Source organism: Lagopus leucura, unplaced genomic scaffold, assembly GCF_019238085.1.
Source record: "Lagopus leucura isolate 7727_CA_CO unplaced genomic scaffold, USGS_WTPT01 Super-Scaffold_100002, whole genome shotgun sequence".
In the NCBI taxonomy this organism is placed as follows: domain Eukaryota; kingdom Metazoa; phylum Chordata; class Aves; order Galliformes; family Phasianidae; genus Lagopus; species Lagopus leucura.
In genome coordinates, this window is record NW_024962263.1 from 83,597,053 (window position 1) to 83,616,000 (window position 18,948).

Consider the following 18,948-nt stretch of genomic DNA (forward strand, 5'->3'; position numbering starts at 1 on the left):
TATTTTAACTACTTGCTGCTACATTGAGATCTTTATCAGCTCAAAAATACTACATCCTACTCCAAAATCCCTATTTGGGTATTTCTGGCTGCTCACTTCTGACAATAATGAATGGTGATCAGAGTCTGAAGAAACATTTGGATTTTGTGTCGAGGGACATGGTTTAGTGAGTACTATTGGTGATAGATGGATGGTTGGACTGGATGATCTTGAAGGTCTTTTCCAACCTTGGTGATTCTGTGATTCTGTGAAGAGTAAAAACTGTCCTTGATATTTTCCATTTAATGACCATTTAGATCTTTCACAGTTGTCTTAAATCTACTGCAGACCTGTACAGACATATTTGTTCCTCCTTTCACTTTTAAGATTATGTTTTCTTCTTCATCCTCTTACCACTGATACTCACAGGTCAGGATGTAGTACCTCCAGTCAGAAAGCAGCCCACGAAATGGTAGAGTTTTGTACCACTTTTTGCTCTGTACTAAACCCCTAGACTTTTATTGTATCTTAGAATCATAGAATCATCTCAGTGGGAAGAGACCCTTAAAGATCATCTGGTCCAACTCCTCTGCAATGATCAGGGGCACCTACAGCTAGAGCAGGTTGCTCTGAGCTCTGTCCAGCCTGACCTTGAATGTCTCCAGGGACGGGGCATCCACCTCCTCTCTGGACAACCTGTTCCAGTGCCTCACCACTCTTACTGTAAAAAAACCCACTCTTATTGTAAAAAATTTATCCCCTATATCCAACCTAAACCTCTCCTCTTTTAGTTTGAAACCATTCCCCCTTGTCCCATCACAACAGACCCTGCTAAATAATCTGTCCCCTTCTCTCTTATAACCACTCTTTAGATACTGAGAGGCTCCTATCAGGTCACTCTGGACCTTTCTTTTCTCCAGGCTTAACAGCCTCAGTTCTCTCAGCCTGTCCTTGTAGTGGAGGCATTTCATCCCTTGGATCATTTTTGTGGCCCTAATGAATATGAAAATAATATAAACAAACAAACATTAAATAAATAAATATTAATAATAAATAAATAGTAAATAAATATTTTCAATTCTAATAAAGTAATTATTTAGGAGCTTTCTGTTTTTTAATCTGGGCTATGATTTTAACAGATGTTACTTTAGAAACAAGGGCTGATAACATTTGTTTTTGTGTAAACTTTCACTACTAACTCAGTCATTTTAGATTTTGAGCTAAATTTGCTCCTGCTACAACTTCCTTAGAAGTGTAAGCTTGTCTCTTCGTTCCATCTACACTAATTTTATGTCATCTGTTCTATTAAAAAGTGACTTTTTAATCAAAAAGATAATAGCTCCTTCAAGTATGTAGTTGCAGCAGTACTGACACTAAATATTGCTGTAATGTATTGAGCCAAGCAAATTATTTTTAAAGTAAAATTATTAAACTATGATCTTGCTTAATCCTTCAGTAAACATTTGGGGAAGAAAAATATGCTTTAATCTTGTTTCAGTTCTGCATTTTTTTGGTGAATAATCTGTGAATAATTTGCTTTCCAGATGCAAAGTATTACTGAGGTATTATGATAAGACTAAGGGAAATACAACCAAAGATGTATTTCATTTAGAGGGTTGTGTGCTTGTTTTTCAAAATAGAGAGAGGGTAGTGCCACCACTCATAAAATGTGAACAAGTCATCTTGCTTGCAGTCCACCTGCCCATGATGGTTTGAAATACAAGCCTTGCTCTATGAGAGACATTATCTGGGTCAGATCAGTGCTGCATTTCACGTCCAAAGATAAAATAGTTTCAGTTGTGCCACCTTTCAACAACAACCTCTGCAGCCACTGCAGATGAAATTCTTTTGAGTGGATCTGGGATTTGTTTGTCTCTGCTCACAGACATCTGTTCCTTCTCTCAGGTCCCCTGATGCTGTCTGTCTTCATACAGCATTTAACCAAGTCAATAGGATATTTGTTTAAATTCATGATACAAAAAATGCAAATGGCCTCCAGACCAGAAATATCCTGCTCAGATCTGTGATGTGAAGCTATAGATTGAGACTAATGTAGTTGTAATGTTATTAATGAAAGCTGCCTGCTGTTTTTTCCTCAATGCTTGATAATATTGAGTTGTATAAAATTTGCTACTAAGTCCTGCAAGGGTCTTTCATGGGCAATCTTGCCTCCGAATTGTTAAAAAATTACCTATTATATGTGTTAATTATTACATGGAAGTAAACAATGATTCTTTCTTAAATTTGATCTAGGTGATTATTTCAAGCTGTTTTGACTTGACTGCCATATAAAACTTGGAGGGAACAGATTGTATGATCCAAAACCACCCAGCCAGCCCAGAAATTAGATTAAAACTATATATAAGAGAAATCTTCATAAACATCTCCTATTACATCTTTCTTTATCCAAAGACTTGGACCAGAATCCTGGCCTCAATGAAGTCAATGGAAAATCTCCAATTGCCAGTTAGAAGGCCAAGATTTTATTTCAAGTTTGTGAAATAAAATATAATTAACCTTCCAAACTGGCTGCCAGATTCCATGTCACCATTTGCTTCTGCTTTCTGAATTTAATGTTAGTGAAAATCTGTACAAAAACTAATAGGCATTTAAGCAATATCCAAATGACATTCTATTACATGCCTAGTTAACTTTGCAAATGTGCCCTGCTGTCCACAATTTCCCCTACAAACAAGCTGAAGACCTTTAATTGCAAATTCTCCTTGTTATCACTTACACTTTACATTCTGAATTGAAGAAATCTCACAGCTCAGAAAATTATTATTAATGGTCATTAATTATTTTAAAAATTGCTTTATTTCCTGAATTAAATTAGCTCCCTTTCTCCTCCAAATAAATAAATGATGGTTTTAATTATCTTCATGCAATATTTTTTTAGTTCAGGTCTGGAGCTCTTGCTGGATGTTCAATATGCATTTGGACTGCCATTCTACCCCAAGTATGAAGACCAATTTACTCTGGAAGAAAAGAGCCTTTCCTTACAAATTATGCAGTATATCTCCAATTTTGTGAACTCCGGGTAAGTACATGACATTTAAGAGATTCTGTGGGTGGGGAGAGTGCAAAGAGTAGAGTGAATGTAAGTCAACTCCTGCCATCACTTAGGTAGGCTCCATTTCCTCTAACAATTTGTATTCCTACCAATGGTTCTTTGGTCCAAAAGTATTGGAAAGACATAGCCATATTTTCAAGTAGATATTGAAGATTTGTAGTATGATTCATAGTTAGAAGTAGTAAGAAATTTATTTCCATGGAGCATCTGCAAAATCTACTTAAATATAAGGGGCTAGATGTTGTTTCAGAGCCTTCTGGGATTCCAGATATGAAGCTTAGGCTTCCCGTATTACCACCAGAAGGGGGAAAGCACATAAAGACAGACTGAACATGTTTTCCAACTACCATGAGAATGACCCTCAGCTTTACTGTGTTCCGGCCATAATTGAGAACGAGGAGTATATCTAGAAAGCTAGTGTGGGAACAAAAGCTTCACAAGCTCTTTACATTATATTGTATTGCTCTGGGACTGAGAGCTGCTGAGGATGCTGATGAGCCTGTGTCCACACGAGCTCTGTGTACCTGTTCCCTAGGAAATGAACCAGACTAACAAGTGACTATCCGATGAGGTACCATGAACTATTCAACAGTCTGGGCTGGATTTGAATCCTGCTGGTCAAAAAGACTGTATATGCATTTCCTTGACCCAGCTGATCTAGTGTTCTGATTCTACTGCTCATGTCATTATTTTCTAAAAATCATTTCTCTCATTCCCTTTAGAAATCCAAACTATCCTCATAGTTTCTCAAGAAAAATGTCACGGTTGCTGCCACTCTGGCCAATGTTTCTGCCAAATGATGATGGAGATAACTACAAAGAATTCACCATTTCAATGCCTACTCTTAAAGGATTGAAAAAAGCAGACTGTTCCTTTTGGTCTGATTATATTAGAAGACTGAAAGCATCCACAGGTGAGCCGAATGTTTCCTGACGTTAAATAAGGCTAACTTATTTGTTTAGCATTTTCTCTCGTCTGTAGTACTACTCACATGTGTGGAAAAATACTTTCCACAGATTAAACATCTTGCACTGTCCAGGGTACATGTTTTGGACTATCCTAAAACTGAAAGATGCCACACAGAACATACTTCTTTCAGAGCAATTAGTCCATAGTAAAGTTTAATTGTCCTGTTCATTGAGCTAGAGAAGTCCTCCTGCAATAATTATAAAGATGATGAAGCTAAATCTTCTAATGACTTGCTCCTTGTTTGAATATAGATTGCAATATAGATTTTACCTTAACTGGAAGGCTGGCCTCTTTTGTATATCAGTAGCAGGTAAAATGAAAGCATTGAGATTTCTATAAAGAGAGGGACCCTAACTTCTAATCACTGTTACTGCGGCCTTAGCTGTATCTTATTATATCTTATTGATATGGATATATCTTATGGATTCTTCATGCTTTGGTTTCAGACTAGATAAGTTCATTTCACTTTTTTTTTTTATAACTGTGTTCATTACACCCCTTGTAGTTTTCCCTTGTAACCATCAATTTCCATGCAGATCTGGGTTTCTTCTGAATCTTTTTCATATTTCTGAGCACATTTAGACCAATTTCAGTCTGCTGCTCTGTACTGAATGCTCAATTTATTTGAGTAAATAAATACCTCTTTTTGTGTGTGCTGGTAGTAAATTTGGATAGCCTCAAGAAAAGCAAACAAAAAACATCCGTTTTTGGCAGGCTGAGATTTTTAAATTATTCTTGGAGGTCTGCACAATATTTTTACGTCCCAAGTGGTATTTTAGGTCCCAAGGACTCATCTTCACAACACTTTCTGCTTTGGGAGCCAGCTGCATTTCTGTGAACAAAATGCACTGTCCAAAACACCAAGCTACCCAGGACATCTCTAATGTTTGACAGACTACCTCAAAAGGACTGAGCCATCAAACTGATGGTTCCAATATAAACACAAAGAACTAATGTTCCTTCTGAAGAAACAGGCTACATCACTACTTTTCTTCAAAAGGGGATTAAACATCTTTCCTGCAGGCCTTTTCATCTGTTCCTTGGTATCTCTTTGTGTCTTTCAGTCTGTCAGATGGTTTTCTGCTGGTCAAAACACTCCTAGTTTGAAAACATTGATTATGATATTTAAACTGTCCTGGGTGTAGCTTTTAGAACTCCTGAGACTTAATTTTGCAGCATTCTGACCATGTAATGCCAGCCTGAGCTGAAGTTACAGCTCAAGCTGTTGACTGAGCACCACGGACAGAGGTTACTTCCAGCCTTCATAAGAAATTCCTTAAAAAATGGGAAAATACACAACGGGGCAGATTGCTTTTAAGATGTAGGGGGTTTTAAGCTGTCCAAACTGAAAACATAACACAAGATTCATGTATGGGTCAATCCAAAGGTCTGTCTAGTTCAATATCTTCTCCTTGTCAATGGCTAAAGCCAAATGTTGAATCTCTATAAAAATTGAGAGATGAAGATAAAAAGCACTGTAAGAGCTCACCAAGATGAGTCAAATTTTGAAAAAGAAGTCATACAGTATGAGGTTTACAGAGAAAGGTTTAAAGGAAGGTTTAAAAAATACATGTCATCACCCTGCCTTCTCTTCAAGCCAGTGTTTGCTTGGCCTCAGCACCATGGTATTGCAATCACATGGTTCATTTCTATTAAATTCCATCTCATGGCAATGCTGGCTTGTCACTTTGATTCTATAGTCATCTTCAATCTTTTCTCACCCTGGAATACTGAAACTTCTCATACAATTTCTGCTTAAATAGACATCACATCAAACCCATTTTGACTCCAGAAATCAGCAGAGAATGGTGACTGCAGTGGCTCTCTCAATAATAGCTTGAGCCCAATGTCCTATGGAAAAAAAAAAAATGCTTAATGCTCATCAGCTCAGCTAGCAGAATTGTAAGAACTTCAGATGCTGACTGCTGAACACCCTCAACTTCTTTTTTAGAGAAGGTTGTGCTGAAATTCATGCCAAAACTCTGTCAGCCCATCAGTACAAGTCTGTCATTTGCACTGATCCCATAGACCAATTTCAGCATGAATGGACAAGTGAATCTGTAAAATGTGTCCACGTCAGTTCAGTCAAGAGAATGATGGTCTTCAGATATACATTGCCATTATTTTTTAATCAATATTCATCATTTCCCGGCACCAGGGTTACTTGCTGTACTTCCCTTCTTGAGCTGAACCCTTGCAGCTCTATTGTTACATGACTACTCCAAACTTTCTGTTCCTGGAGTGCTTCCTGGCCATCATATGCTTTATTGGGAATGGTAGATTTGAGACAGCAATGCTGCAAATCATTTTTGGCTGATGCACCTGGCACTCTGTCTGGAGAGGGGACTATTCGGCAGTCAGCTACCATGAGAAACAATCCAAAACATACTTAACAGAAAAAAAGAGTAGTTTTTTGCTCTTGCGTAATTATAAACCTTTGTGATAGGACTTTGTATTGCACGATACACGTTCCAGTTTAATTGTTGAGTTTTGGTTGTCATGGCTTGCAATTTGCGCCTCATGCCAAGTTGATGGATTTCACAAGCATGGCAGCAAAAGGCATGGCTAACAAAACAGACCAGTTTTCACATGCAAGTGCAAAGCTGTAGAGGGTCTCTTCTGATGTTCTGATGCATTCTCAAACAACTTTGATGAATCATGTTTTTTCCATTTCACCACTTGGAATCAGTACCTTTCTTGCTTCATATAGACTACAACTGATGTTTCAGAAACTCTCTATTTACTACCATGTGAAATGCCCAGACTTAAAGATGTCAAATTAGAGATAAAGGCTCAAAGCTCCATAGGTCTCAGTCCTCCAGAAAATGAAGTGACTCCTAAACTCCTAAATTCCAGTATCTGGAATAAAGCCTATAATATTTAGAACCTCTATGAAGTTACATATCTTTTAGGTTATTCACAACTCAATATAGAATCTGTTGTGTACACATATCCAACTTGACTGTCATGTGTAATTTTCTTTCCGTAATGTAAATACATTGTCCCAAGTCAAATAGGTGTTTCATTATGTGATCAGACTGTATTACTTAATGATGGGATGTGTCATTTGTTCCTGGCGTATAACTGAAATGAATTTCAGTGAAATTGAAGATAGTTTACCAAAAGTAATTTTATAAATGCAGTGATTCTTCATTGTATTTATTGGCAGTGACTTTTCTAGTAACAGAGAGTTGTTTAATATGTTTCATTGCAGGTGTTCTAAAAATCCGTAGAAATTGTCTGAAGCCAGTTTGCACAGTTGGTATTTTGGAGGGCAGTGCACCTGGTGAAATTTGAAAGTGATGGTGCATGAAGAGGTTTGGATGTTGTAAATAGAATTCCCTTGGTTCCATTTCAGTGTGAATCCAAAGTGGTTTATATACTAAATCATGATGGTTTCCATGGGGATAATCAAAACCAGAAACAAGAAGAGTGGCCATTGTGGAAAAAAAAAAAAAAAAAAAAAAAAGTTGTGGATGGCTTTTTCCAGGGAATGTGTTAACAACTTGAAATTCAACTAAAAACAGGAACTCCAGAGTGTTTATGGATACTCAGACAGTATGTCTAAATGTAAAAATTCCCCTTACATAGCGTGGTGACTGCACTGCATAACAGTGAGTCACTTTAAAAGGGGCCTTTAACTGCATCCCAAACAGGTTAACTGGGATTCACTCCACATCCCTTACTCATCTCACTGGCATCTAGCAAAATGAGTCCTTCTCAAATAAGTGCCTGTGTAAGCAACGGGCAGAATGAGATACCTTTAGGGCCTCCCAAGTAAAATCTTGTCTGTCTAATTCATATGCTTAAACATAGATATTTAGACATGCTTTTCACATCTAAATTAGCCAAACTTGACCCCACCTGTAGGCTCAGAAAAGTTGAATGTTAACAAAGCTGAAGACTTGCCCATTAGCTTTGAGACACAGTGTGTAAACAAGCAAAAGTCCAAGCACAGCAACATTATTCATAGTTCAGACTTCAGACAAGGCAGAATCAGGAATGTTGTGGTTAGCATTCATCTTTTACTCATTTTATTCACACCTTCTTTTTGGAAATCTCCTTGAGAAAACAGATTCCTTCAGCATGAGGGACATCTGTGCAGCACTGAGAGCACTCTGGGTAGGATACATTAAATAAACATCATTAGTACACATTCTTGACACAGTTTGGTCATGTAGAGACCAACTGCACTTCTGAAATAGGGCAGAAGACTAAAATCACCGAAGGTAAAAAAATGGAAGAAGAGAGCTAATAGAGGTGACTTTTGGGTGTTTTCTGTATTCCAGACAGACAAAACCATAATGCTCCCCACACTTCCTGTGTGATAGGTGAGTATTAGAAGATCAAACAAAAAGGATAACAAGTCTTGCACAGGTGTAGTGCAAACTATTATGCTTTTCAGTGGCAGTTATTTAAAGAATGCTGGAAGCATGATAATTAATCACCATTAGGTGAACTGCTGTTACCCTAGAGCATTTTGCAAATAGATTGCAACTGAGAAAAATAGCTTCCTGAACCCTTACAGCTGCATAAAAGGCTCTTATTAAAGTATCATTAACAAAGGATGTACCTTCTATCTTGCTACATCAAAGATATTACATATATTTTAATTTTAATGTTTTTGCAGGAAGTGAAAGTAATGGAGAGCAATCTGCAGAATTCAACTCTACTGAAGCTCCTAACAAAGGACTTGTCTCCAGTGAGACACAGCCAGTGGGAGACAAGGTGGCCTACAGCAGATAGAATGTGCTGTTGGATGGGTTAGCCACATAACTGTGCACCCGTGCAACTGAGTCGCGCCAGATAAAACAGCTACTTCCTTTGCTAACCTAAACAACTAAAGTAGATGGCTCAGAAAACTTTTGAATATAGCACAAAGTAAGCCCAACAGCTATTATTCAGAAGAAACTACAGTTTGAAAAATGAAATATCAATAAAAATAGCAAAAATGAAACAAAAGTAGTTGGACTTATTTCTTGTGACCCAAACGCCTACGCATTATAGTACCTCCAGTCAGAAATACATAAGCTTTAAAACTGAGAAATCCCTCATTCATAAAAAAAAAATGTATGAGACTGTTTGGGTCTTATAATATAACATAAAGGAGACAATGCAAAACATAATTAAAGCTTAGAATATCCTGCCCTTGAAACATGTATCTTTTGCAAGGGGACTTGTAATACACAATAGTTTTGGAAGCATATAGTAAAGTGCATTGTAGGTTAGCTCTAAAAGGCTCTGCAAGTAGTTTGAATTGGGTAGTTAATCCACTGCTGGGATCATTTGGAAACAGTTAATTGGCTGTATATCACACACTTGTTCTTGGTAACTGAGAAGTGAAATCAGGATTGCCCTGAACCTAGTAGCAAAGTTTTCATAAATTTCAGTAGGACCATTTTTTTTTCAGTGTTGAAAGGATTTAATAAAAGAACCCGTAAGGCATTGTTTGCTGCTTGGGACATCTGCCAGTACATGAACAGTTACTGCTGTCTGTCACTTAGCCAGGTTTCCAAGGATTATACCTAGCTAGAAGAAAAACTATGTAACTTATACTTACATCCTGTTTGATAGACAATAAAAACAAAAGAATCAAGGAGCCTGTTAACTTCATAAAAATGAAAAAGAAAGAGAACTTAAAGTATGTTTTTTCTTCCTATATGATAGATAACTGGTAATTATAAAAAAAAAAAAAAAAAAAAAAAAGACTTTAAAAATCCCAGATGTTAATCATATTGCTCAACAGAGAATGCTTTCTTTGCAGTAACTGCAGAGGCAGTAATTGTGATTCCTTGGCCAAAGCAGAGTCCACTCTTTCTTCTTCTGAGACTGTTCTTGGAAAATCAATGCCTGACAGCTTCTATTTAAAACTTACTGTAACCTGCCCAAACCTCTTATATTAGTAACAGGTATGATTTCACATGTGTTCACTTATGCAGTCAAGCACATACCTCCAGCCCTGGGAAGACCGTGGCTGAGTTACAGCTTTTCATATTCATTTAATAGTAACATGGGTTAAAGAACTGTGGGTCTCTCCAGCACTATTAGCTAATTTGCACAATGTCAGCAACTGTTCCCCCTTAGCTTAACCCTAACAGTCCTGTGAATATTTACTGAATTTGATGAATCAACCCAATCTGCCATAACTCCTGCTGGAGACATTAAAAGGCTATTGTATAAAAACTGGAGTACTAAATATAATACTGCAATAATTTAGATTCCAGTAAATTGTAACTCTATATAAATTCAAGTAAATTGTAACTGTATATATATATGTGTGTGTGTGTGTATATATGTGAATATTTACAAATATAAATTAAGAAGTTTTTTCTTTTTCCCTCTCTGTATATAAATGCTGGTCAAGTAATTCCAAACAAGACAGTTTCCAAAAAAGTAATTGGTCTTGGTTGGCTTCTAAACCATCAAATTCTAAGACAAAAAACAATTAAACTACAAAAAAGGCAAATAAAACAATCTCCAAAAATTCAATAACTCCTACAGGAAATGCTCAACTGAATGCTATTTTTTTTCATAATACTGTGATTTCGCTGTCTTCTGCACAGCAGTATCTTTAAGCGCCATATAAACAAAACTGAATGCCACTGAAAACTGTTTTACTCAGTAGCCTTGTTATTAGCTGCTGCCAAGGAACTGGTATGCTGAGGACATATTTAAAACGCTTCAGTATTGACTCATGTTTGTGAAAAAGAAATATATACCCTTTTCACACTCAATATTCAGTTTCATTTTCAGTACAACTATACCTCTGGAACTGAAGAAAAAGCTTTTAATTTTGAGCTAGCAGCTCACAGTTTGCCCTTATAGCCTCCTAATCACGGTCTTACCCACCAGGTAGGCTTGGTAGGTAGGTACATATGAGTATTTTTTAGATTATTCCTCCTGAGGCATTCAGCTTGATTATCAGTTAGTAAAAGAACCTCTATAAGTACAGAATTTTTCTAAAGCATCTTTATTTCATTAGTGGCTGACTGCTTCAAACCCACCCTGTTGCACTGAATGCAGTTTTTCAGTCCATTCTGTCTCTCTCCCGGTTTCCTAGATGCACTCACATTCCTTTCTACGGTCCACTGTTTGTTTCCTCCTTATAAATGCTCTACTTAATTTTCCGGTTCTCTGCAACCTCTCCTTCCCTTATGCCAGTCCTGTACATTCTCCATACCTCTTTTAACTCCCCTCTGCCACAGGACGTTTTGATGCAGAAAATTACAGGATTACAGAAATAACAAGGTTGGAAAAGACCTTCGAGATCATCCAGTCCAACCATCCAAATATCACCAATAATTCTCACTAAACCATGTCCCTCAACACAACATCCAAATGTTCCTTGAACACCTCCAGGGTCGGTGACTCCACCACCTCCCTGGGCAGCCCATTCCAGTGCCTGACCACTCTTTCAGAGAAGTAGTATTTCCTAACATCCAGCCTGAATCTCCCCTGGTGCAGCTTGAAGCCATTCCCTCTAGTTCTATCACCAGTTATATGAGAGAAGAGGCCGACCCCCAGCTCACTACAACCTCCCTTCAGGTAGTTATAGAGCGCAATAAGGTCTCCCCTGAGCCTCCTCTTCTCCAGGCTGAACATTCCCAGCTCCTTCAGCCGCTCCTCACAAGCCCTGTGCTCCAAACCGCTCACCAGCTTTGTGCCCTTCTTTGAACCCGCTCCAGGGTCTCAATGTCTTCCTTGCAGTGAGGGCCCAAAACTGGACACAGCACTCAAGGCGCAGCCTCACCAGAGCTGAGTACAGGGGGACAATCGCTGCCCTGCTCCTGCTGGCAACACTGTTTCCAACGCAGGCCAAGATGCCATTGGTCTTCTTGGCCACCTGAGCACACTGTCGGCTCATATTCAGCCGAGCATCAATCAATACCCCCAGGTCCATTTCCTCTACACAGTCTTCCAGACACTCTGCCCCAAGCCTGCAACATCGCCTGGGGTTGTTGTGTCCAAAGTGCAGGATCCGGCATTTGGCCTTGCTGAACCTCATCCCACTGGCTTCTGCCCAGAGATCCAGCCCATCCAGATCCCTCTGTAGGGCCTCGCTACCCCCAGGCAGATCCACACTTCCAGCCAACTTGGTGTCATCCCCAAACTTTCTGTGGGTGCACTCAGAGCCCTCGTCCAGGTCATCAATGAAGATATTGAAGAGGACAGGCCCCAGCACCGACCCCTAGGGCACACCACTCATGACTGGTCACCAGCTGGATTTAACTCCATTCACCACCACTCTCTGGGCCTGGCCTTCCAGCCAGTTCCTTATCCAGCCAAGAGTGCACCTGTCCAAGCCACGGGCTGCCAGCTTCTGCAGGAGAATGCTGTGAGAGATAGAGTCAAAGGCTTTGCTCAAGTCTAGGTAGACTACATCAACAGCCTTTCCCTCGTCTACCAGATGGTCACTAGATCATAGAAGGAGATATATATAATTATAATAGCAGTATTATGATTCCATATGTTAATCTAATTCTGTATTTCACCCATCTTCCATCCTGGGTCCTTAAGGCTCAAACATCTTTGAAATCTGAAGTGACCTCTGTAGCAGCAAAAGTTATCCAGTAAATCTGGTTACTTTCCTGCCTTTATTAGTGTTTCTCATGGGGAACCACACAAATGGAAACAGCCCAGTCAAGTCCATTAGGAAGATTTACTAAGTATAAGGAAGGGCTGACTGACAGAGAGGTCAGGAGACTTTAGTCTTAATGATACAGAGAGGCCAACTCTTCTCCCACATATAATTCCTTATAAGAAAAATACATTCTCAGACTATTTAGGTCATTGTGCTTAAAACTGAAGTGCCAAAGTCTTCAGTGATCTGGTAGTGGAACAATGCACGGAAGCATACTGCCTAGAGCCATGCTTTGCTCCCTCCTGCTGGAAATAGCTTTTATTTATTAAAAGTAAAACTTCCTTGTGAACACACAGAGACAAATGAAGCTGACACCAATTAAATCATTTAGGCTTAACTTTTTTCAAAGACTAGCCACCAGAACCATTCAGTGCATGGAGCTGAGTTACACTGCATTTTAAGGCTTGGCCATTAACCTACTGCATTTTGTGTGATTTTTTACAAAAGAGATATCAGGCAACAGGAAAAAAAATGTATTGTATTGGAAATATCTTACCACTTAGAGTTGGAAAGAAAAAAGCAAACTAAATGGCAATGCTGGAATATTATTTTCATAAGATTTGACACATGCAGCTGGGACAATATGGTTATTTTCCTGATGTTGCAGACACACATATGATATAATTCACTCAGCTAAATTTAAAAATTCAGTCTTTCACCACAACAGCATCACAGCCAACACTCTGTATGATATGAAAGGTTCATCATTTCTCTAACTTGTTTCAGTTATACCAGTGGCTTATGCAGGAGTAATTACAGATTTACAGACCATTGCTCCTCTCCATATGAAGCTAAAAAAAAAACATGATCACAAAACCAAAGATCTTCCTTCGCATGGCTCTCGTTTGGTCTTTGAAACACAGATACCTGCCAAGCAGGGATTTTATATAAATTTCAGGTTGTGAGAGAATTTGTTTAATAGGAAGTGCAAAAGTCAATGCTTTCAGCTTTTTCTATTTCCATGATGTTAATCTGGGCCAAAGCTGAGAGTTCACAAGTTTTCTTGTGAAGTTCCTTCCTTTGCAGAAGCCATTCCTCCCATATGGCCTTTGGTCACGATGCGAGCTCCCTCTTGCAGTTTTCCAGCTGCCCAAAGGACGCTTTGATTCCAGCAGCAAACAAAGCTCAGCGAACTTCATTTGAGAGCTGATGTGTCATCAATGAGAATTAAGACAGTTTTGTACCAGAATTTCTGCCCAGTTTACTCAGACTTTAGGAGGCTGGCTGTACTGATGTTGTGGAAAATGCCACGTATCACAGCATAGACTCTGAGTCATTACAGAAGCTGTTATATTGTTGTTTTAAGAGATCTATTTTTCATTCCAGATATTACTCCTCACGTGTTGCACTATCACACTACCAAAGGCAACATCCACGTATCTTATCTCTGCTGCTTCCTTTATGATCACTGTATAGAGAAGCCCTTGAGGAGTAGTCAGTGAAGCTGATGGTATCTTGTAGGCCACTGTATTAGCCTGGACTGGATATTTTTTTAACGTTACAGCTTTGTTTTCCAAGCTGACTAAGGAATGCTGTAAATCAAATCCCACTAATCTGTAGGGAATTTGAATGCCCAGTTCACATTATGGCTTTGGAAACCCCACCCTACATCTGTGCAATGGTCAGTGCTTGCTGGATTGAAAGGACTCTTGGCCTTTCCATAATGAGCAGATGTCCACGTCAAAAAGCACCACTGCATTTGGAAGCTGTTAGAATTCCTGCTGGTTTGCGCAGGAAGAATTTAGCCTTTTCCGTAGCTTCTCTAATGAATACTGAGCAAGACAGACCTAAAGAAGTTTGGCTATTATTTTTGTTTAATGGGATTAACTGGCCTGTTTTCACAATAGTTAATACATGTGTATGTTCTCATACACATAGGTAATGCAAACATATCTTTTTTTTTGCAACCACAGTATAAATGAAATCAGTGTAGTTGCATCCAGTTCACAACAGCATTTCATATGTGTTGCTGAAGGCAGTGATCCAGTCTACGCATCAGGCAGTTAAAAGAAATGAGAGCCTAAGCTGAAGAGCAAAACAACCTTCTGTTGCTCAGCTCATATCCCATAGATTGACACATCATGTACAAAAATTAGTATTGCCTTTTCAAAGCAAAGAAAATGGCACTACGCTGAAAGGTTAAAAATCAAACCCGAACAAAAATTCATTAAAAAAAAACGATAAAAAATACTTTTGAAAACATCTAAAAGATTTTTGTCATCTGGAAGGAACAGGGACAGAATGATTTGGAAGAAAAAAACCACAAAATTATAAAAAAAAGATGAACAAAAAACCAAAGGCAGGAAGGCTATGGTTTTGGTTTTGCTTATACAGTAATATTTTTTCAAGTACTTTTATTGTAAAATCAAATATTTCATTTTCAAAATCAGTAAAATTAAATAATTCAGTAAGTCATTAATGATGAAAAATAGATCATTCCATTTCAAGATCAAATACTTCAATGCTTCAATGCTCAAACACTTCATTTTTAAAGGATAGATGAATTTTAAAAGAAAAGGTCTACTGTTTTAAGAGCTTCTGCCTGCATACCTCAGGAATGCAATCTCTACGTAAGGCAGTCTTGTAACACATGTAGCGCGAATACAGGTTTGAATTAATGGCTCACCACTGGAGTGCAAAGTGGCTGGATGGATGCTGACTATGTTACTCTTCAACTACCAAAATGAGCATGGTTTGGCATGATAATCTGATAGATTACTATGACTGATATATTACTATTACTATTACTATTATAGCCTACTAAAAGCCTACTATGCCTCTAGTAGGCTTTTAGCTTGCATCTAGCCTAGAACTTTACTATCCTGGCTTCAACGACAAGGTTTCCAACTGCGCAAACACCAACTGAGCTTGAGAAACCTAAAATGAAGCAGAAATTCCAATCGGGTATTTTTTGTCCAAAAGACTGCTAGTCTTTTGCAGGGGTAAGGTGTATGATAGTTACGCAAACCATAGCATCCTGTAGCATGCAAAACAGCCTGGCATGGTGACCAACAGCTCTTTGTTAGAAGTGGAGAGTTTCTAGCAATTAAAACAGCAGGGAAGGATGAGCCTGATGTCTCTTTTTTTCCACAAAGGATCTCTGTGAGGGGTGTCACTTCTCAAAATGTGCTGAAGGGAGACGTACAATCTCCCTTTCTCACAGAATCACAGAATCATTAAGTTTGGAAAAGGTCACTAAGATCATCTAGTCCAGCCATCAACCCATCACCACCAGCCCACAAAACTATGTAAAAACCACATCTCCACATTTCTTGGATGCTGACTCCACCACTTCCCTGGGCATCCTGTTCCAATGCATTACCACTTTTTCTGAGAAGGAACTTCTAATATCCAACATGACCCTCCCCTGTCACAACTTGAGGCCATTCTCTCTTGTCCTATTAATGTTACCTGGAAGAAGAGGCCAACCTTCACCTCAACACAACCTCCTTTCAGGGATTTGTAGAATTATAAGGTCTCCCCTGAGCCTCCTCCACCACTGAACAATCCCAGTTCGCTCAGCTGCTCCCCATAAGATGTGTGTTCTAGACTCCTCACCAACTTTGTTGCCCAACTTTGGGTGCATTAACTTTTGAGGGAAGGCAACTGCTCTTTACTTCCAGAACTTATGTCCTTGTAGAACATTTCTCTACTTTTCACGAGTTATCTCTTTTAATCTCTGTTTATTACAGTGTATAACATGGCACGTTTACTTATTTTTCCTGCTTGCATTTTACAGCTGGACAAACAAAATCAAGTCCTGACATAACTAGCCCAAGTTATGGAAGATGAGAACCTCTTCCATCTTTCTAGGGGCACCTGAGTATCAACTTGCCAGCTGTGTCGTACTTATATCTCTGCAGGGCACCAGTTAAATGCAGGACTGGCTGAGATAGCTGCAAGTCATCATGAGTGTCTGCCTGGGTTTCTTCCATCAGTTGCTAGCCCATTTTTTCTGCTCCCACCATCTAAAGAGAGTTAGAGGAGCAGAGCAGAGAGGAAAGCCAGTCTGATTTTTATGTATAACAATGCAAGAAATTACTATAAAACAGAGATAAATTAGAGGAGGCCTCATTCTCACCCCATTCTTCATGCTGTCTTGAATTAGGTTCATATTAGAAAAGATTTTCCAGCTCACCTGAACTGGGATCGTTGGTTCATCTAGATTTTTCTACACAGATCAGTTTGTGCTAGTAAACGCTCATGAGACTCCAGAAAAGGCTCTTTTCATTTGTAACGACAGTGCTTTTGCCAATACTTAATGTTTTAACAACTCCACATTCCCCAGTTGATAGTGGTTTAGTCACAGCTCCTGAGTCAACAGGAAATGCTCTCCTGGAAGAGTCCTGCTTTGTGTCCCCTTGGCCTGCAGAGGCTCAGCTTTCCAACACATTCTCCTGCCCTCGCTTCCTGCTGTCCTGTGCAGCTGCTCTTTCTTTTTTTCTTTAAGTCCTAATTGCACATCTTCACTCTGTCTTGTTTCTTCTCACTATCCATATTCATGTCATGCAATTCTCCTACTTAATTCCTATCTTCAATCTGAGCACACAGTGCAAAACCAACAGCTGGAAGGCATTGCAGAGTCCCAGAAAGGAACTTCTCTTCTCTGCACAGGTAGGACTTTGCAAGGAATCCTGATCATTTTCACTCATTTGGGGATGTTAGGGAACCCTAACAGAAATATTTTACCCACTATATTTTATAATGGTACTGTTGCTGGTCATTTTGCTGAGACAGTGGGGAATTTGGAGCTATTCAGCTTTTATTTTTCATGAAATTTACTTCACAGATTCTCATGACTTTGAATAGGAAAAAAAACCACCACAGAAATGGAAAAGAATGTAGCATTTATATTGTTAAAAGGTGCCTGGAGATCCAGTTTAGTGGTAATTGAAAGAATAGAATTCTGCAGAAAGGGGCTAAGACACAGCCACAGGAAGCAGATAAAACCTAGTGGTAATGTATGGCAATAAATAAATAAATAAATAAAATTAACTGAACTGCAGTGGTGTCAGTCACAACATGGTTAACTCTCACTCGTCATTTTCACCCATCCACCAGAGTAAATAGGTCTGGGGAAGAAAGTATGCTGAGATAAAACAACAACAACAAAAAAAACATGTCACAGCTGACATCAAAAGAAAAGCTTTTTTTTTTGCCTCTCACATTTGAGATGTTTGAGAACAATTCATTCCAGTGAAATTCTGACCACTTGTATCACAGCCAGATCAGGAAAGCTTCTTGCAATTGACCAGGAAAGTAACTGACCCTGGAAACAGCCTGAATTTTTGTTCCGAGCCCTTTGAAAGAAGATAGAGGGTCAATCAGATCTGAGGGCTGCTCTCACTGAAATCAATATCGAGCTCTCTAACTTCTAGTCAGTGGCTTTCCCTGTGGGAGGAGTGGACAGGGAAGAAAGTAAACGTGGGCACTGCAAGAGCCCCATCTAGAAAGAGGCTGGTGAGGTAGGGCTCAGCCCTACCAACCCAAACCATTCTGTGATTCCGTGATCCCATGATTCTGTTATTCTATGATTCATCAGACATCCCTACTGGGGAGGAGCAGTGCTAGGGTTACATGGAGATACACAATAGGAGAAAGTACGTTTTATATATGCACACATACAATATCTTGTCACACTGGTATGATGTATACAGTGTAAATTAGTCCTCATGACAGGTGCCACAGTACAAGGAGGACAAGATGTATGAGGAGCGGCTAAAGTCCTGGGGTGTGCTCAGCCCAGAGCAGAAGAGCTGAGGGGAGGCCTGATGGCGGCTGCAGCTCCTCACGAGGATGGAGGGGAAGCGCTGAGCTCTGCTCTGTGTGACAGCGACAGGGCTGAGGGAACGGCATGGAGCTGTGCAGGGGAGGGGCGGGTGGGGGTCAGGGAAAGATTCTTAACAGAGGGCAGTGAGCATGGAATGGGCTGCCCAGGGCAGTGGGCACAGCCCCATGCTGCTGGAGTGGAAGAAGCGTCTGGACAACACTCTCAGTCATATGGTCTGAGTTTTGTGTGGTTCTGTGTAGAGCCAGGAGTTGAACTCGATGATCCTTGAGGGCCCCTTCCAACTCAAGTTATTCTATTTCTTTGCTTCTGTGACCCACTGCTAGACACAGCTAGCAGCACTGTTTTGCTGGCTCTCTTGTGCCTCGTCATCAGTGCATCTTTCACAACATGAAGGCATCGAATTTACTCATCTATCTGTTTTTCCCCAGTGGCTGCAGTTCTTCAATAGCTACAATTTCTTTAGCTGTAATCTGAACCTATGCAGTTAGTGACATG

The 18,948-nt window shown here is 39.4% G+C and overlaps 1 protein-coding gene across 3 annotated transcripts in view; it reads left to right on the forward strand.

The window, feature by feature from the left end:
• The window catches only part of TG (thyroglobulin), a 162,251-nt gene that overhangs the window by 130,563 nt on the left and 12,740 nt on the right, over positions 1-18,948 (forward strand). The window contains exons 46-49 of one of the 3 annotated variants that reach the window (XM_042868997.1): positions 2,879-3,019; positions 3,775-3,965; positions 7,236-7,338; positions 8,652-8,726. In XM_042868997.1, coding sequence (XP_042724931.1) covers positions 2,879-3,019; positions 3,775-3,965; positions 7,236-7,318 — 415 coding nt within the window. In that variant the 3' untranslated portion in view covers positions 7,319-7,338; positions 8,652-8,726. Of the gene's footprint in view, positions 1-2,878; positions 3,020-3,774; positions 3,966-7,235; positions 7,339-8,651; positions 10,300-18,948 lie in introns of those variants that run through there. The other 2 variants (XM_042868996.1, XM_042868995.1) reach the window with 2 other exon arrangements.